Source organism: Drosophila pseudoobscura, chromosome 4 (assembly GCF_009870125.1).
Source record: "Drosophila pseudoobscura strain MV-25-SWS-2005 chromosome 4, UCI_Dpse_MV25, whole genome shotgun sequence".
Classification (NCBI taxonomy): Eukaryota; Metazoa; Arthropoda; class Insecta; order Diptera; family Drosophilidae; genus Drosophila; species Drosophila pseudoobscura.
This window is the reverse complement of record NC_046681.1, coordinates 14,380,205-14,401,152: the sequence shown is the minus strand read 5'-3', so window position 1 is coordinate 14,401,152 and position 20,948 is coordinate 14,380,205. Positions and strand designations below refer to the sequence as shown.

The 20,948-nt window shown below is 41.5% G+C and overlaps 1 protein-coding gene across 1 annotated transcript in view; it reads right to left on the bottom strand.

Moving 5' to 3' along the window:
• The window catches only part of Nlg2 (Neuroligin 2), a 28,560-nt gene extending 7,955 nt beyond the window's left edge, over window positions 1–20,605 (bottom strand). Inside the window, exons 1-2 of the mRNA XM_001355731.4 lie at window positions 19,803–20,605; window positions 62–1,228 (exon numbers count right to left, since the gene is read on the bottom strand). Of these exons, the coding sequence (XP_001355767.3) occupies window positions 62–1,002 (941 nt within the window). The 5' untranslated portion in view covers window positions 1,003–1,228; window positions 19,803–20,605. The remainder of the gene's footprint in view (window positions 1–61; window positions 1,229–19,802) is intronic.
• Between the last annotated feature and the right edge of the window lie 343 nt (window positions 20,606–20,948).

Sequence of the window (20,948 nt, the reverse complement as noted above, 5' to 3'; positions counted from 1 at the left end):
AACATGCCTGAGCCGGAGCCGGAGCACACACACACACACAAACAACTCGATTTTGACTCACCTGAGACTGCCCACAGGCGCCGAGGCATAGGGTATGCCGAGAAATGCCTCCACCAGCGGCGTGGAGCGCACCACAATCCCACGCAGCAGGCCGTATTTGGTCTTCACCGTATTGCCGCCGCCGTGCAGGCAGTCACAGCAGTCCGGCCAGAGGCTGCTGAGCAAAAGGAGCATAAGCAGTATGCCTGGTGTCAGCTGGTGCCGCCAACACGCCTGTGGATGTCGTATATGGGAGTGCGAGGGTGTATGTGGATGTGAGTGTCTTCTATTTTGGACTGGATCTGCTTCTCCTCCTCCTCCTCCAACAGCTGACGCTTCTACTGACGTTGGTGACATTGCTGACGCTGCTGATTGCCATGGCTGGTGCTGATGCTGATGCTGCTGCTGCTGCTGATGCTTTTGATTGTGTTTGTCGGTTGTGGAAATCTCTAGAAATCTTTTTAATGTTATCAGTCTTATAATGCAAATTCCCGTTGCCACGATGCGGGCATCCGTTCCCGTTCCCGTTCCCATTCCCACACCCATTCCCGTTGCTGTTTCCGTTTCCGTTACTGGCTTCCTTTTTGCTTTGGCTGCTGGCAATGCCACTGCCACTTCCACTTCCGTTTCTTTATCCGCTTCCGCTGCCATTTGCTGCACCATTGATGCGCAAATAGTTTTAATGTAACTCATCAAGGAACCGAAGAAAAAGTAACCATAAATATGTAAAAAACGCGATTGAATTATCTTAGTTTGTCTTAGTTTGCTCCTAGTCCTAGTCCTCGAAGTCCTCGTAGTCCTCCTAGTCTTCGTCCTCGTTGCCGTCAAAATCAATTGGCCATGCCCGCTTCCTGTTGGGGACTTGGATGGAGTCTCGGACTGGGACTGAGACTGTGGCTGTGGCTGGTGGAGAGAAGCCGCTTGTGCGACATCCACGACATCCAGGACATGCAGGACATCCATGGCTGCGTTCGCTTCATTTTGACAGCAGTTGTGCGCATGTTGAGCTTGTGATTCACGTACACCGCTGACATGGTTAGACCCTAATGCTTTGATTTCAAATATTATACACTGAACGTGTTGGCCTCTGCTCCTCTATTAGAAATGCAATTTCAGTGCCTGCTGCTGCCCGTCTCCGTCTCCGTCGCCGTCGACTTGCTGCTGCTGCTGTTGCTGTGTCCGGAAGTATCTGGAAATGTGAGAAAGCAAATTTTCAACATTAACTTTAGCTTCTAAAATGACCTGCAATTGAGAGAAGGATAGAGAGAGAGAGATAGAGTCTGGATATAGATATGTGTGCTCTGGGTCCTCTGTGTGCTGTCTGTATTCTTTTTATGAGATTGCTGATTGCTGTGCAGACCTTTACGCCGTCAGCTTCGGGTCTTAACTGTGCAACGCATCAGAGCGTGGCATCCTTAAATAGCCTTGGTCAATGGGGCCTTGCTTGGCGCCCACTTTATGTCTGCCGCCACCTGAAGACAGGACACGTTTTGTGGTAGTAGTGGATATGGAGGGGGGCTGTGTTCTGGGGGACTGTGACTGGGGATGATGCTACTGATGCAGGTGCAGGTGCAAAGCGTTTTCCTTTGCCATCGTTTGACCTCCTCACCTCCTGCTGCTGGTTCAGCACCAGTGCTGCCACTGGAGCTCCCAGGGCCTTTGTGCGCGGGGTGCACAAGATGATGATGGACGTGTTGGATCGCTGTGAACTAGTTCAGGTGTCTTCTTATGAAAGGTGCAAATACAGGACTGAGGCGTTGGATCGATTTAAACTATTTTTAAAGAGTGCGGCAATTAGGGAAAGATGGTGTGAGATTTTCAACATTATTATGATCAAGTTTGCACCAGAAAATTGCAGCTAAGACTAAGAGCCTAGTATTGGGGTAGCTGTGAACTAGTTTTAGTATTTCAATTCGGTTGGGGATCATTTTGAATATATTCCTTATCACATCCCAAAAAATGGTATAGTAGATAGAGAAGGACTTTGGGAATTGCCGTATTTTGTTTTTGCATTCTCGGGAGCTATAAGCGATCACTGCATCGACAGGGACCGAGCCTCGGGCCTCGCGACACCTGTGGCCTCTTGTCGAAGTACATATTTTGGAGTAATGGAAGCTGTTCTAGAATTAATATTCACATATTTGCATTTTCATATCCATACAAAAAGCCTTTCCATAACCTTTTTCCACACATTACAATGTTAATCCCTAATGGGAGATCCCACGCCCTGCCACTGCCATGGACAAAATGAGGTGAAGAGGTTTTATTTGGGTTAAGATAAAAATGTGTAAATCTGTCAACCTTTTAGGTGTTAATTTAATGTACTCAGCCGCTGCGTTGTTCCTCGCAAAAGAGAGAGAGAGCGAGAGAGAGACACACAGAACAATGTTGAGTGATCCGGAGGAGGAAACGGAAGGGGAAGGAGAAGCCTCCTCTATCCCTAACACAAATGTTATGGACTCTCGTAAGCTCTTGTGGGTCTCATTAACAAATGTTTCCTTCGTTGTTATGCTGGTAGGTTCCAGACTTCAGCCTCGGTTCAGGACTTGTCCAGGATGAAAGTGCTCTCTAAAGCTGCAATATATCTTGTGGGTTCCGGACGGAACAGACGGAGAGAGAGAGGGAGAGAGAGAGACAGAGAGCTCTTTAAATCCGTATATTTTATAAGGCTAAACAATTGGCAAGAATAAACGAATGAATGCTGCAGACCAAACCAAAGCCCAGCAGACAGACTCATCTGGAGATGAGACGAGTTGAGCTAAACAAACATACATTTCACTAAATTGCAGCCATAAAACTAAAGTTTAACTATGGAACAGCACAGCAGAGCAGAGCACGGCACAGCAGACGGATGCCCATGGGCAGCTTAACATTTTTCCATCCCCCCTTCCCCGCCATATCATGGCATCTCCTCTTTACTTCTGAAAGGAAAAGAGTGTGTGCCTCTCACAGTCTGTGTGTTCCTGTGTGTGTGTGTGTATGTGTGTGTGTGTTTGTTGACAACCGAAAATGTCGGCACGTTTTTAACGTAGAAAAAATTGTTCGTGTCTTTACTCGTGACTGTAGTCTCTCTCTCACTCTCTGTCCCTGTCCCTGTCGCTGTCCTTCTCTGTGTGAGTCATGGCCTCAAACAGAATGTTGGGATTTTCAAATAAATTTCCACTTTTCAATTAACTAAAAGCTGAAAAATGCCATTTCTTCGCAGAAAGTACCAGCATCTAGCAAGCAAAAGAGGAGGATTTATATCTGTACAAGTTGTTGAAAGATTTTTGAAGCTAACTTAAGGTTTCCTCCTGTATGCAAAAAATATTTACGTTTTTCGTTTTATTTATTTTTTTTCATTGGGAAAGATGTCTTTCATGCGTTTTCTTCGGGCCTTTTATGCCTGTTTCCTCCTTTCCTTCTCTGGAGCACTACATAAATGGGAAATCTGTAAAGACCGATAAAATTGCATATTTTTGCATGAAAGGCGTTGGCCTGAAGGGGTGCAAAAAAACGGTGGGATAACGATGGCGAGGGGCGACACGCAGGCATTTATCCAGGCACCCGTGAGGAGTTGCACACATATGGGATGTGGGTGGGGCAAGGGTTGGATGGTTGGAAAATGGCGTTGCAAATAGGAAATGTTACGGTCTCGACTTACTCAAGACTCTGTGCCCTGCAGCCTCAGCCTCAGCCTCAGACCCGCTCCCATTTTGAATGCCAAGAAAAATGATGGAAAAAATAAGCAGACGAAGAAGGTGGAAAGCCCCTGCCAGAGCGTCGACTGTTTGTTGCCCAGCTCTGCTCTGGAAATTGCTGAAATACCAGAGATGGCTTTTTCCCTGGGCTCCCAGGGAGCATTCTAGGGAGCATTCTTCTCGGGCAGCTTCTGTCGGTTTAAAAAAGGTGCAAAAATCTTTAAAGCTAATGCCGGATCAGGGTTTACCTAGAGTTTCCATTGGAAACTGATGGTAAAAATAAGCAGACAAAGCCCTACCAAAGTCGACTCTAACTCAAAATCGCAAAAATACCAGAGAGAGAGGGAGAGATAGAGGGAGTTTTTCTGGGACGCCAAAGGTATGCCAGGAATTCCTTCGGACATTCTCTGAACGCCAATTTATTGCACAGAAATCTTTAAACTCGATGCAGATCAGAGTACTGTATGCAATAACAATTTTTCACAATGTAACGAGCATTAAGAAGTGGCAAAATCTACCCACAGGATACGAGGGTTGTCCTGCCCCGGACGGACGGGACGGGGACGTCTTGTCATTGCCATTCGCTCGACGAAAGTTTCTGCATTAAACTCAAACTCGAAATAAAAGTTGCAGGAAGACGCATTAAAAATTGTTGCATTTTACAATTGTGGAGGAATTGCAATTGTGTAATGGCAATGTCAATGGAAATTGTGATTGTGCTTTTGCCATTGGAATTGGAATGGCAGAAATGTACTGGATTCCAGGGCCGACGATGTTGCTGCTGCTGCTGATGATGATGAAGATGCGGGATAAGGTTGGGTGCTTACTGCTGAAGCGACTTTTAATAAGTTTCACAAATGAATCTCAGTTAAATTCATTTCTTTTCATTTTTGTGCTGTGGATCAAGCGACAGACAGCTCTAAAGAATAACAAGGACAGCTGAAAAATTCAAAGGAAATTGAAGAAAATAAATGCCAGAGCAAAGCAATATCTTTCGTTTAGTCAAGCATTCAATTGATTTTCTTTAACATGAGGAGACTCCAGGAAATACGCTCAAACCGAGGAGCGGGAGGCTATGGCTTCTATTGTTTCTTTGGAACGAAAAACGGAAGATACATATTTATGAAAATAAATAAAAATTGGTGGTCTACCATCTCCGACTCACATCTACGACGAATAAGTTTTTATTGCTCAGAGTTTATTCTCTGTGTTTTTTTTTTGTTTTAACCAAACATTTTTCCATTTTTCATTTCCATTTTTGGGCTTCTAGAAGGCGCACAAGGAGAATTTTGATAACAATCTGCAGACTGCTAGTTGAATAAATGCTTCGCTTTCAACAACTTTTGAATGTCTGATGTGTTCTCTCTCCCCCAGCCGTAGAGGTCAAAAGAGTTGTGCTTTTTGAGATGTGTATCGTATTGGAGTACTCAGCGACGGACTTTCTTAAGTTATCTAAATTTGTGGGTTACCAGAAGAAGGGGGGTTAACCCACACTTACACTTAAATATTATATAAGGAATTCAATTGAATCATTCAACAAATAAGAGCTTTTACACTGTTCCATTAGCAACAGGAATGGTTTTTGTTCGTATCAGTTGTTAGGAATGGTTCCGTTCTGGTTATTAGTTCTTGATTAGCCACCAAATGATGTGCTTCCAATTGTTTCTGCAACGGGAAACTAATAAATTCCCGAAAAAAGAAATTATCGATATTAACCGATACAGTTATCGAAAAAGCTGCAATTAATCGTTCAAGAGATCAAAAATCGTCTCAATTCCACAAATTAAACGTTCCATCGAATTACTACGCTTTCAAAAATGTATTCAATAGCCTCAAAAAAATAGTTTCAGCTTTCGAAAATCTACTCAATTATCGAAATTAATCGTAAAAATGATCGAAAACCCACATAATCCACTATATTAAACAATCCAGCTAACGAAAATGTACTGAGCACAATGGAAATGATCGATTAATAAAGAATTTTAAAAGTAATTAAAACATTTGAACGAATTATGCTTCACTATTGATTCTCAAATCAAATAAATGTCCTCGTTAAATCAAACAAATTAAAGGCAATTATGGAACTGAATCGAGAACCCCCCACAGCCAAGCATTTATCAGGCAACAAATAAATTCAGATATCAAATTGACTTAATCGATTTAATGCTGTTTGTTAAGTCAGTTATTAAATTGAACACTGGTAAATTATATCAAAAAAATATGCAAACGAAAATGCAACAAAGATTATAATACATTCGAGCAGTCGAGCAGAATAAAGGCATCTTTATTACAATTTGAGGGAATTTCCAACCATTTGCTTTGTGGCATTTAATTCCATTTTGTATATAAATAGATACGAATGTATCTTGTATCTCATGTATCTCATGTAGTTGCTTTGTAGCATGATAAAGTTTATAATTCCATAGTTACTCTCGAGCACCTTCTGATAAATCAATAAATAATCTTTCACGTTAAGCTCTGAAGTACATCCGGCAAGAGTTTTCCCCACTTTTCCCACTTCCACTTCACGCTCTTCTGAGCAGCTTCAAGTCAATCTGGGCAACGGATGCCCCAGCTGCCAGCTGCCAGCTCTTCAGCGCCTCGGGGCGTTTGCTTTTGGTGGCGCAGCAAATTTCCCGTCTCGAATTTCATCATCAAGTGGAATGTACTTGACCCTCGTTTGGCGAATCGTTTGATGAACCCATTTGCTACAATCATGAAAATGCGATATAATTAGCAGCAAAGTTACAAGGACTCTTTCTCTCGCTCAAAAAGGACCGTAGACAGACATGGCTTTTGTGGAGGAACCAGAGATCCACAGCCAGTAACAGAGCCAGGACGAGGGCCAGAACCAGGACCAGAACCAGGACCAGGACGACCCATAGCAATTTCAATTTCGCACCAAAAGGAATTACGTTCCCCCTTTCGCCCGCCTTTGATTCTGGTCTGTTCTGCTTTTTGTTTTTCTGTTTTATTTGCTATTTAAATTATAATTCTCATTTGACCTTTTTGTGCCTGAGTGTGTGTGTGTGTGTGTGTGTGCATGAGTGTTCTCCATTTGCCTGACAGTCAGGAAAAGGACAGGTTCTCCTGATGATGCTGCTGCCAGGACGAAGAGTCTGCTGGCAAATGGCAAAGGCGAAAGCTGCGCCCAGGACTGGCGCAGGCACAGGCACAGGCCGGACCGAAAGACCGTCTGGGCCAGCATCAGAATGTGGAACTACAAAACATTTCAAATGCCATTTAGTGCCAGCCGTCGGTGTTGGTGTTGCACCTCACTCACACACACACACAGTGGCACACACAGATACTCGTACACATACACACACACATACATGCATCCATCCTATGGATGTACTACTGGATGGCATTTGCCGGAACCATGGGCGGTGAAATCACAAAACTTTCCCCTTTCATTATGCTGCAGAATAAACGAGGTTACATGGCTGCTTGAATCCACAACCGAATAAGACAGGAAAGGGGTGCCACTATACAGAGGAGCGGAGCGGAGTGGAGAAGAGAGGGAGAGGCTGGAGGTCTGGATGGGGATACGTACCGTATCGTACCGTACCGGGTACTTGGCAAGCTCTTTGGTTCTCGTTTTTGCTCTCATTTTTCCCAAAACTTTGTTATGTATTTTCCCATACTCATTTTTAACTTTTTTTTTCTACCCTCTTTTTTTTTTTGTTTTGGCCTGACTCTTGTTCACATTGAAGATTTGTCGAGTTGGCGAATTTCATTCGGAAATGCATTTTTGCTGGCCCACAAATATACAAAAACAATCAGGGAAGAGTGGATTTGGTGACCGAATACCCTTGATACCCTTGAAGATTGATTGTTTCTGTGGTGGATATAGGGCCGAGTACACGAGATGCTTGTTAAGATTATAAGATTAGGATTATCTGTCCACAAATACCTCCTGCCTTGACAACAAACAAATCAAATCGTACAGATCAAATGCCCCCACGAAAAGGGTATACCAAAAATGTGTCAATAAACCGTATAAAATCGAGTTGGCGTCCTTTCGATTTGGATTTGTATTCGTATTCGTATTCGCACAGGATGACACAGTCTCCCTGCCTGTCTGGGTCGCCCTCTCTCCCTCTCCCTCTCCCCCTCTCTGTATCTCTGAGGACTGGTATTAAGGTCATTCCTTTTTGGTAATTAGAAAAAATATATTATTTGTGTGCCACAATTGTCATGCAGAAAGTTCTGAACAAGTTGACAAATAAATTTATTGCCCTCTCTCTCTCTCTGTGTGTGTGTGTGTGTGTGTGTGCACCAGTTACTCCTAGTTCTCCTGCCCGCAGCATGTGGCAGATGGGGAAAGTGAATGTATGTCTGACGTTTACAGTCACTCATATTAGTGTGTCAGTCATTGGGGGAATGGGGATGGATTCCTGGGAACGGAAATCGAAAATAAAGTTTCAACAACAAGCTGAAGGTTAAATAAGTTAGTTACATTCTCTACTACTTCTGCTGCTGCAGATTTTTTGCTGGTTTTTGTGTGTGTTCCGAGAGCTCTGGTGGGAAATTGCTTTTTAATGGACTTTATTTCGATTTCAGGTTCAGGCAGATATTTGTGGCCATGCAAAATGAATGTCTGCCCACTCTTGAGTGGATAAATGTACTTGGTACTTGGTACTCGAGGATTACAGACAGTTGTTGAGTGCTGTAAACCTCATACTTGAAATGGTCATTGGTAATTTGTCTGTTGTTTCACTCGAACAGAACTCACAAATCTCACAGACCCAAAGCGTTGGACTCTAGAGACTGAAGGGCGAGTAGATTAGAGTGTAATCTAGATTTAATTTCGTTGAAACAGCTAAGTGTGTAATTGAAAATCTGAATTGCTAGAAAACCAAAAGAAAATCACTTTTATTTCAAGTTCTGTGGGAAGTATCACCGTTCGTTCTTCTACATTCGTTAATAAAAAGAATCTCAAAGATACTTTTAGGCCCTCGAGTCGTGGATCAATGTGTATCGTTTTGCAATCGACATGCATTTTGTTTTTGGACTCTCGAGCATTCCCTTTTCCACATTTCGCTTAAAGTATGGTTTATTGGCTATTTTTCTACTCGAGGGAGATCTCTTCCATTTTATACAATCGTTTCGTTAATTTTCCTGATTTCTAGAGCTACCTATTCGGGATACTTATATAAAAAACAATTTAATTTGCTGTCCATGACAATAAACACCTAAATTCCTAAAGCAACAATATTATATCATAAGCATAATTAACATACGATCTCTCCTCACCACAAAATTTATTTGGCGCATATTAAAATTTAACCGAAACACTCGGAATCCTTAGCACTTCGAATCGTTTTAATTAGCATTCCCTTCAAGTGGGGAGACTTGCATTGCCATTTCCATTTCCTTATGCAGAGAAAATTTAAATTAAAGCCCAAGGCAGTTTGCACCTCCTTTAACACACAATGAAATTTCTCCCCACAGAGAAATGAAATAATTATCAATTATGGGCCTTATGCAGCATACATGTGGCATGCGTGAGGCAAGCACTGGCGTGGCGTCTGCTGTGTTGTGCTGTATTGTATTGTTGTTCTTGTCGTATTTCCAAATTCTAATTTCTAATTACTCCCCAAGGAATAGCCGACGCCTAATGAATGACCTGAGGAGGCTGGAGCTGAGCCGAGCCGGGCCGGGCCGAGCGGTGGCCTGGGCGCACACAAAATGCAAATGAGACAACTGTGTGGTCAATTGAAACATATTCCAAGTTGATTTATGCCAGTGTATACCCTATATAGTCGTACTACAACATAGATGCCATGTAGGAGGCGATTAACATGGGAATGAAGATTCTACTACAGATACCATAGGCAAGGGCGTAGGGCATTTCAGTGCAGCGTAGAGCACGGATGAGGAGGATGTGGATGTGGATGAGGATGAGGCCTCTGGCGCAGAGCAAAGTAAAGTTGACCAAATTACGGAGGCATAAATTATTTATGACTGCGGCAAAAGGCAAACAGCCGTGCAAACACATTCGGCACCGTACTGGCACTCGACTCGCTTCGAGAACTGTTAATAGTTACGTTACCCGTGTAGTACAGTGTACTATATAGTGTGGAGTGTGTAGTCTGTGTGTGCAATAAGGCATTTGTTTGAGGTGGAGTTTCGGGTTGGAGCCACAGCAGCCATCACTTGGGCAAATGTAAACATGAAACTACTCCTGCTCCTCTCATCGTGACTCTACCTTCCTTCCTACCTCTTAGCTGGCACTCTACTTGTCGTATTTACTATGTACTTAGTATAATTAAATGGGTTTAATGCAAATTTTAAGCCTCCTCCCAGTCCTCACTCTCATCGCTCATCCCTCCACCCCCCCCTTGGACAAGTTTATTCATCATTCAGTTCGAATAGATTTCTCTCCCCCTCTCTTCCTGTGTTGTTTTTGTGCGACAGTCTTTTGTGTGCTGGAAATTGCTTTAGTTGGGAATATAATGAGTTCTAGTAGTGGTAGTACTTTCTTTCAGTTGTATGGGAAACCTAAGCAACATCAAATTGGGCAGTGTAACTCTCTTTTCAGGTACTGTTAGTTTGTTGGTTGGTGTGCCATTTAATAAGAAAGATGTTTTTAATTTGGTAATAATTTGTAATTCGACGCAACTTATTTCAACAATTTATGCTCCTTTTTGATCATCTTTTAATTAAAGTAAACATTTTCAAAATATTTTTGGTTAAAGGCATTTAAAATTAAGAGCTCCACCGCACAGGGGTCTTTGATATAAACCTTTTGGCCAATGGAAAAGATCAATATATCGGAAGTTCTTAGTGCAATAAGGCCTTGTCAGAATAACAAATTTACAAATTTACAAATGTAATTAGAATTTTAAGCTCCTTTACAGAAGATTAAATATTGTAGCATTTGTAGTGCTTTTCATGTTTTCTTCATGCTGGTAATTTAAGCTGCTTTATAGAAGATACATTATTTTAGTATTTTCCAATCAAGACACATAACATGGATGGCTCTGAGCTGCTTTCCTTATAAGTTTTCACATATAGACCTCCGTTAACAGTATTCTTCAATTAATTCCATTACTTTCCGTGTTCCATTTCCCGATATATATCGATGGTAAATACAATCCCTATGCCACACATACATATAAATAAGTACTCGTAAAATCGTAATTTATGGCTGCCATGAAGCGAACGAAAACTTTCAATCGGTGCCAATGGAATTAATTTGAGTCTGCGCACACACACACACACATATACACAACACACACTCCATGGCAACCGATGCCCGAAAGCCCAACGAAGGAGCGACTCCTTTGTGTGTGTATTGTTAATGTATTTATGTATGTATCTAGGTGTTAGTGCGGTTCAAGTATCCGCACACTTGTTTCTCCACACATGCTCATCTCGGAGAGGCATACATATTTATAAGCTTATCCGTGTGTTGTTACACATCCTGCGGGAGGGGGTGGAGGTGAGGGAGTGTTTCCGCGGAGCTTAGGCTTCCGTCTAAGCTCCTCAGGCTTAACTCCTATTTGGGCTCAACCGATTTGCACGCGGATTACAATTTATTTGTGGCTCCAGATTGGGGAATTGATTTTTGGACACAATCTTAGAAGAAATTTTTGTGGAATTTTTGTGACGGTTTCTTTTTTTATAATTTTTGATGGGAGATAAAATGTGGCTATATATTCGTCTTAAAAGTCTCAAAGATATGATTCAAATATAAAACTATATCTGTATTGTTTTATAAATTTATTCTCCATTGTTTTTATGGCTCTTAAAAATCATCCAAATGGTAACAATTCTTTTAAGAATTTGTATTTATTACATTGTTAACTTTTACGCTGTTTTTATATTATATAATATTTTTAGTAGTGATTTCTTTTATTCGTTTCACATAATTTGTATTCATTCTGAATTGGTTGAAAATATTAAAATATTTGAGTACCTATCTGTTCCCACAAATCGAATGCAATAATTTTAAAAGTTGATAGGGAAATTTATTTTACATTTTAAAGTGGATAACCGCTTGGCCTCAACGCCAGCGACCACAATGGCTGTCAACCCGTACTCCACACACCCACCGGACACCCGTATACGTATGTATGTATATATTATCTATCGCAATATTCCTGCAGCATTTGTCGGTGGCTCTGTGGCATTTATTGCCCTCGGTTGTAAATTTGAAATGGGAGGGGGGGTGGGGGGGCCAACACCAACACATGTCAGTACAAAGGGCCAATTCATTACGGAATGATAATTAACATGTAATCAGAGTCGCTAACGACTTCGGTCAGGACTGCCTGCTGCTCGTAAATATACGCATGGGCTGGGGCAGCTGCGGCTGCTTGGGCTGGGAGAAAAAACGCCCCAGATGGTAATGGAAATGGCTGCAAGTGGCATAATTTTAATTTGCACTCAACTCGGAGTGTGGATGGATAGGGAGTGCACTTCCTCGAGGACTGCCAGGAATGATTGCGTAATAAAAAACAATAAAATAAAAAATAAAACAACAAATAAAATTGAAACTGCAAAATCGAGTGCATAAATCCTTTTGCCAGAGCTGAGTGACGTGACTACTGCTTGGCTCGTCCTTGCTGCTTTCTGGTCCTTTGGCTGCCTCCTGTTCCTGTCGGCCAAGTAAATGGCATATCAATGCGTGATTACGTATACGCCGCATGGGCCCAACAAATTGCTGTTCTGTGCCTCTGCCATCGGCTTGGGTCCACTAAGGGGGGGAGGGCAGGCCCGACTCGGCTCGCTTCATTATGCCGAATGCCTACGTGCACTACTTATTTATCAAGTGATGGCGCAACGCTTCTCTGGCGTGGCCTTCTTTATTTATGGAAGTGACTCCTCGCTGAGTGCGAAGTCCTCCCCGCGCCCCTCTTAGCAGTGGGGGCGACAGGCGACTGCCCACAACACAACCCGCTGGGTCATGCTTCCGATTGCTTCCGCATCATTGCACACTGGTACGAACAATTTGTTCGGCAACTTTGAAATAATAATTTACGAAATATAAAGTATTTCAAACAGTATAACTTTAATGGAATCATTGTGTTGTTGATAATACAATTTCCTTTAGCTTTAAAATAGCAGAATTTATATGTAATTTGAGCAAAACGAAAGCTCTGCAGACTGTTTAAAGCAGTGGCGCTCAAACAGTGTCTTGTGGGAAATAAGTACAGTCGCACCGAGACTTGATAGAGTTCATTTCAAGCAGTGGAGTACAGATTGTGTGGGCACATAAATATTACAGCTTGAAACAAAGCAATTCAATTTCAGATAATTCTATGTAAAGAGCCCTACCATAGAGGTAAAATAGTTGACATGAGATTTCTGAACACATTCTAGAGGATTTCGTGGGAGTAATAACAATGCCAGAGGCCTGGAGCAGATTATCGCATCTGAATATTCATTGGGATGAGGTTTCTGTGTGTTTCTCTTGAGGAGCAAGCAGTGCTAGAAAATATATTCCTCTATAAAAGCATAGTTTTTATAGAATTAAATTATAAAAGCTAATGAAGTTATGAAATATTTGATTGCTCTTAAAATAATGGAAAAAAATCAATAAATAAAGTATAAATCATAGATGAATAAAAGATATAAATAAATAGTCGTTGAATAACGCGTTCGTGAAAAGCACTTGAATCAAAGCAGGGAACAAGTAGCTCAAATTAAAGTACAGTCATCACCAAAAAGAGAAAAGAGTGGAATTGCAGTTTCAGTTGCAAATAATCCAATGACCAGTGTATCTTCACTGCGGGGGACAGCCAGGGTATAAGATACAAAAATATGCACATGCAGAGCGAGAAGGAGAGAAAGAGCGAGGATGGATGTGTATCTATGTGGGATTGGTAGTGGGAGTGTGCGTGTGAGTGTGCGTTAAACGTCTGCCGCTGATAATGAGAAGAGTGAAGAGAGACTCGAGAGAGAGGCGGAGAGGCTGAGCCGCATCTTTATCCTGATCCGCCGCCTGCCGCCTGCTGATGATGTTTGCGTTTGAATAATTTATGACACAATAAAAAAGCAGGAAAAGCCAGAACCAAACACAAACACACAAACACACACACTCACTGCAATAGCCGCAAGGTGAAAAGCCTGCCGCCGCAATGGAGTGGGCGCGAGTCAGAAACAGAAACAGAAACAGAGCCAAAAGACGGATAAGGACCTGGCAACTGTGGCTATGGAAATGCCATTTAGATACAACCGCCGCGGAGGAGAGAGTACGTGGCACACGCACCGAAAGCGGGGCCTGGGCTGGCAGGCAACGTTTTTATTCATTTCAAAAAATGATAATTGGCTACTGACAGCCGCAGCAGCAGCAGCAGCCGCGGGGTGGCCGTGGACGTGGACTGCGGCAGGGGAAGCATCAGCAATGCTAAGCCGGCTTCAGCTTGTTGTATAGTTCCTCCCCCCGGACAGGATAGCATCCGGATAGGATGAGTGGGCAGCAGCAGCACTAGCAGCAACATCAGCATCAGCTTTTTATACCCACTAATCGTTGCTGCTAATGGGGTATGCTGATGCATTAGAGGACCTATAATCTGGATCAGCTTTCAAGTCGGAGAGTGACCTGTGCCTTTTACAATTTTAAAGATGGGATCCATAATTTAAGAGAAATATACCTCTCTTTGGTTACAATTATTTAGCCATCATATAGGCATTCAGTATTTTAAAGATCTGGAGATCCTATTCCCGGAGTATACCATTTTTCATGGGCTTACAGGTTGGAAAATATTGCGAAGACCTATAAATAAATACATATATTAGGTAGTATATTAGTATAGGGCATTGGGTATCCTTTAGTCGCAAAATTCCCTATAACGCGAATAGTACCTTTTCCACTTGTTTTTCTGTGGCGTTGCGTGCTTGTGTTGGCGACTAAATCAGAAACAGAATCCGAAACAGAAACAGTCGGGCCGGAGAAGAGCGGAAACTGTAGCTGAAGTTGAATGGCAGACAGATAGACTGCCAGACGGAGATAGACCCTAACGGAAAAGAGATAGCAACAGAGCGGCCAGAGAGAGAGAAAGAAAGGGGAGGAGTAGCAGTAGGAGTAGGAAGAAGAGGAGAGGAGTGGAGCAGGAGGCTGCTTGCAGATAGAGAGTGCAAAAAAAAGGGAATATAAATTGCCTCTTAAATATGGAATAAGTGCGGAAAAGTGTACACCAGACGAACGACCGGGCGACCACCAGCAAACAACAAACATGCACATAGATAAACTATATAGCTTCTGGCCAAGATAAACACACACACAGACGCACACACACTCATAAGCAGTCATAGATAGATAACCATACACACGGAGGACAAACACACGCCTACAAAAAAACCAAAAACCAACGAGAAAAGAAAAGAAAAAGAAAAACGAACGGAACAGAACGAAACGAAACGAAAGAATGAAAGAAAATGATGATGAAGAAGAAGCCAAGTTTTGTAACAGTTACAAAGATAAAGCAAAGTGGGCGTGTAATTGCGTTGTGTGTGTGTGCGTATGTGTGGGCGGGGCACCTCACCCTACACCCTACGCCCTACACCTCACCCTTCCTTCCTCCTTCTCTTCTTCTATTTCTACATCATGTTTCTCCTTGTGATGTGTCGCCTTTGTGCCCCTCTTTGCATAGAATCCTTTGGCAATAGACACATAAATTTTTAGCCAACACAACATTTTCGATTCAGATCCATTTTCTCCCCGCCCATTCAAAAGAAAATGACTTCCAAGGCGGGCACATCTGAGGGGTGATGAGGGGGCGTGGCTATGGCTATGGCTAGAAGTGTTGGATCTTGTGTTTATGGCCATGTATATTTCTCCACGGCTTTTCCCTTCCATTATCTCTGGGTCATTTGTTAATTCTTCGCTATCGGTGCAAAAAAAAATAAAGGTTTGGGATCAGCGAAATGAATGGGAATAGAAATTATTACCATCATGGATTATTATGAAACGGAGCTCAAAATAGTTTATTAAAGGCATCATAATCTATTCAAAAAGAATGTACTTTCATATAGAAACATCTTCCCAATCCCAATAAAAGTGTCTGCAGAAAATATATTGTTAAATTATTATTAAATATGAGTGAGAATTAATTAAAAGAAAATATTACTGAATAGTGAAATATGATGCACATCAATTTAAATAAATTCTTTGAAATATAATTATCGAACCTGATTAAAATCAACTGAATGTTGAATGGAATTTATTAGACACATTATTCAATTATTATTTATCTTATCATTTGTGGGGATTATTCATCAGTAATATAATGCTTTGTAGATTTTTAGTTTCTTGCATATTCTACCTCCGAGGGCATCTAAAAGGTATTTCCATTTCATGAGAATAAATTCAGAAATATTTTTAATACCAGTTTTATCTACCTCTTAACTCTGACTTTATCTGATTTTACCTTAAGCCATTTCATACGCGAATGCCTGTTTTAATGAATTTCCATATTCATTCAGTAACAACAAAGCCACGTGTGTATTTTAAGAAATTATGAATAATTGATGTACCTATTTTTCCAGAGATGTTTTCCCTTTCTTGAATATTCATTTTACGTAAATTATTCGTTTGTTTAATATTATTGTGCAAATAATGATTTACATACATAAATATGTATGCCATGTAAATAATACAAAATCGACATTATTTTTAAATACATTTCAGATCCAATCAGTCAATTATATGTACATATCATTTTTTTTTACCCACAGAATGTGTGTTTATTTGTGCCACACATGACGTATGAGTAATGCAGATAATCATTTGGCCTTTGTAAGAACTAAACTTTATTTATTATCTGTATTTAAACTGTTTTTAGTTGGGTATTTTTCGCTTCATGATAATACAAGCTGTTTAAACATAATTTCAAAAGCAAACATATAAATATGATGATGATGGATAATTTATGCCACATTTTAATGAAAATTTCATTAGGGGGTGGAAAAATTAGAGATGGAATTTCATTTGAGAGTTTTCTACACCAATTAAAAGTATTTTGTTTTAAAATATTTCCTCTAATAACTTAAACCGCACGGAAGCCATCATCCCCTTGCCCCTCAATATGTATTAAGTTAATCCTTCTGGCATTCTGGCTCTGGCCCCCTTAGGTATGCTATGAAATCTGAAACTAAATTTCAAATTCCATGTGAAGAGAAAACTCTCAATGGTGTAAAATGCAATTTTGTAATCAAACATTTAACTCGTTCAACGTTCTTTTTCGTTCACGCTGATTGCCCTTTGGCTTTGGCCAGACTAATAGGAATACAAAGTTAAATACAAGAAACAAAAAAAAAAATCAAGAGAGAATATGATACAAAAGGTAAAGTCAAGAATATAACAAAGTTGCTACCTTTATCCTCCCCACAGCGTCATGCATTCATGGCGCTGCCCAGAGCTCCACGGCAAACTTCCTACTCTATAGACCCCACAGATCCGTTCACACCACACAGGCCACGACTTTTGCTTTTTTCCCTTGGCTGCCACACAAAGTTGCTTCCACACACACAACGAACACACATGAAGAAATAAATATACATATACATTTACAATATATGTATGTATGTGCAAAGGAGGTCCTACCATGGACACACCGCCTTTCATTTTAGGTGCCGCAGAACAGTAAAAAAGAATCCCCTCTGTACACATTTCAAGCAAAAATTTCAATTAAGACTTTTACTATGAATTCATTTCTGTTTGTTTTCGTCTATACACCCATATCCCCGTGTATGCCTGTATCCCATGTATACGAGTATGTCCCTGTTTCCTTTGCCATTCCTTTGGCTTTGCCATTGCCTTTTGCTGTATCCCTGTTTTGTCGTCATTTGTGTGCTTGAACCTCCTGGTAATTTCTCCTTGTTTTATGTTTAAGCGAAATTGGTCAACACTCTTTTGTTTGGCTCGCCGGATGCAATTTTAATCTGCCGGAATGCCGGAGTCTGGGTGCCGTGCCACACACACAACTGAACAAACTAGGGGGAAGATGGATAGCCCTCGGTGGGCGGTGGGCGGTGGGTTTTTGAAGGTTGACTGAAATAATGACTACAGAACCACACCACACCACAAATACAACAAACATAGACACCAGCTCTTAGAGAGAGAGAGAGAGAGAGAGAGAGAGATAGAGAAAGACATACGCACACCAACACGCACAGGCTCTTCAGTGGAATGGCAAAGCAACCACATAATATTTTAGTTTTTTGACCCAAAAATGTCAGCGGGACATGAGTTATCACTGCCGCCATCGCCAGCCGACGACACAACGAGGGGTGCTTCAAGGCTACACAAAGAATAGAAGCTAGATTGTACTGAAGGACCAATTTAAGCAGCGAAATTAGATTTGAATAGATTTTGTCGAAATGAAAAAGTTCAGCAGAGCACGGGACAGAGCACAACCTGGCAAAGGAAATTAAACTCTTGCAAAACTTTTGAAAACATTTTGATTTGACCTAAAAAAAACTGTAGTTTTATATTAGTTGTAGTTTTTCGTATTAAAATTGCAAAATGTCAACGAATTAAGTTTGTTTTTAGAGCAGGAATGACGTTTTTTTGGTTATATGTATATTTGCTGGGAATGTGTCGAAGCTTTTTAAAGTGAAATTCAGTATTTAGTCACGATTTGTATGATTATTTTAAAAGAGGTGGAAGAATCATTCTTATTGTATTTTTGAATATGCAAAAAAATATGAATACTGATTAAAAATTGAATTTTAAGAGTATTTTTATAACATTTCATGTGTTGTATTTTATTATTTCTTAAATGTCAAAAGTTGTGTACCATTTTGCCAGCAATTTGATGACAAATAAATAAATCTGTGTTAGGAATTTTTCTTGAACTTTATTTAATTTTCTAAGTATTTATCTATTTTTTATTGCTTATTTGCTTACATACTGATGGAGGCTGAATCTGAATTTCTGGTAGATATATTGGAAACGAGAAGCGGATATAAATAATTTATTCTGGAGGTATCTACTGTAATATGAGATCAAATCAATCTTAAATCATTTAATTAGGTCTCCATTTGCATCTTACGAACTTTTTCCCTCGGCATACTTTTTGGAGCCTACCCCAATGGCATGGGGAATTTGCACATATGAAAAATTATTTTTGATAGAATTAACACAGAATCGTTCGTCCGCCGACAAAATCCCTTGGCGTGCGTTCCTATAGCATACTTTTGGCAGCCAACACCATGACTAATTCCATCAGTCGGATAGTTGGGACATTTGGCAGCGGGCTAATTTGATTCTGAGAACCGCCCTCGTTGCGGTTGTTTGGCCCAGCCACGCAGGTTGCTCTTTGCTTTGCTTCTGCTTGTTTGCCTATGTTTGCCTATGAATAACAAGAACAGCAAGAGCAACAGCAACAGCAACACCAACACCAACAGCAATAACACAACCAACAACACCCATCACAGGGGCACCATAGAGAGCGAGAGCATGGCTCGTGCCTCCTTCGCGAACTCTCACGACGCCCACAACGAACTCAAGTCGAATTCAAAAGCGTCAGCAACAGCAGCATCAGCAGCAGCAGCGGCAGCAGCAGTATCCATCCGCCAGCCTCTTGAGGCACTGCAAGGCGACGAAGACGACGACGCCAACGAGGACGACACCGTCGACGACTGTCACTCTTCAAGAGAAAAAAAATCTGTTGGGGGCGGTCTGCTGTCACCCTGGCAGAGGGTATGATTATTTGTAGGGTTTCTATGCAAAAAAGTCGTGCAATAGTAGGCACTTCTATGGTAAAACCGCAAAAACGGATCATAATCGGATCCCTCTATATATCCCATGTTTTCAATAGCCAAATTCGCTCGCAATATTTAAGATATTCCAAATTTTCCCATGTTTTTATATATCCCTACTAAGTAGATGTGATTGAAATGATTAATGCCTCTGCCAGGGTATCAAATTCTTCGAGGTTTCTATTTTGTTTTGCTGTCGCGGCCGCTACTGGTGCTCGGCCGCTGCTTCTTCAGCCGCTTTGGTGTCGCTAGGAGCAACTTTGCTCTGGATCCTGTCGTCTCTACTTTGCTTTGCTATGTATATTTCTTTTTTTTTATTTGTGCTTTCTTCGCTTTTCTGCGTTGGCATGACTTATTTGCGCTCACCTTTCGTGCTGGGCCCTCGTCCTTGGTGAGCTGCTTAATCGCCTTTGTCCCTTTTAACTTTTGCGCCGCCAATTTTCTCCCCTTTTTTCTTTCTTGTTTTTGGTCCTTTTAGGGCTTTCTGGGAATTTTCCTCTCTATCGGGAAACTGGGCTTAGTTTTTGTTGGCACTTTTTCTATTTTTTTTTATTTTGATTATAAACTTTCTTTCTTTTTTATTTTTTTGTTTGTATTATCTTTAAGAGTCCTGTGTGTGTGTTAAGAGATTACTTTGCATAGAAAAGTTGTGGACATTTCTTTTGAATTCACTTTCGCTTTTTTCCCTTTGTGGCGGTCCCGGAGACGACGTATTCAACAAATTGTTCGCGCTTCTCCTTCAGCTTCACCTTCACCTCGCACTTGCTGGCTCGCTCGCTCTTTCTTTCTTGCTCTCACTTTGACTCTATCTCACTCGCACTCTCACTCTATGTGTGTGGCTGGCAAGCAGCAGGTTTTTACAGTTAATTGAGTCGGCTAATCTTTTTGCTGTTGCTGGTCACACTTTTTTCACTGCTCCACAATTTGTTTTTTGCTGAGAACGTACAAGATTTTTTGCGTGCCTTGCAACTGTTTCTTTCGGTTCTTTCTACGCTTTCATTTACTTTCAATTCTATTCTTTGTATTTGTTCTTTTGCGTTCTATCCGTGCTCCGTGCTCCGTGTCCGTCTGCGTGCGCGTACGCTCTGGCTCTGGGGGGCTCTGGGTCCCGTTTTGATGCTGCTTCTGGCTGCCTGCTGCTGCCGATGCCACGACGATGCTCCCGACTCTAATTGCGTTAAAATATTTTCTGCTCCCACAACAACAGCAACAACAACAACGCGAGCGAGCGACAATCAGAGAAAGCGAGAGAGAGAGAGACAGCGAGAGAGAGGAGAGAAGAGAAGATGCATGATGATACTACTACCTTCTCGACTGACGGCGCGCTCTCCAATTTGTCTGGATGCTGCCTGCCTGATGCTTCTTCTTCACACACAGTTCAATTTCAAGTTCTTTTCTTCTTTTCGGGTGAACATCTCTCACACAACAACACAACTTTGACTTTGAGGAGCTTTCGGCGAGAGCACAGCTTCGTGCTCTGTGCCTCTGTGTGAGTGCGTGTGCGAGTGTGCG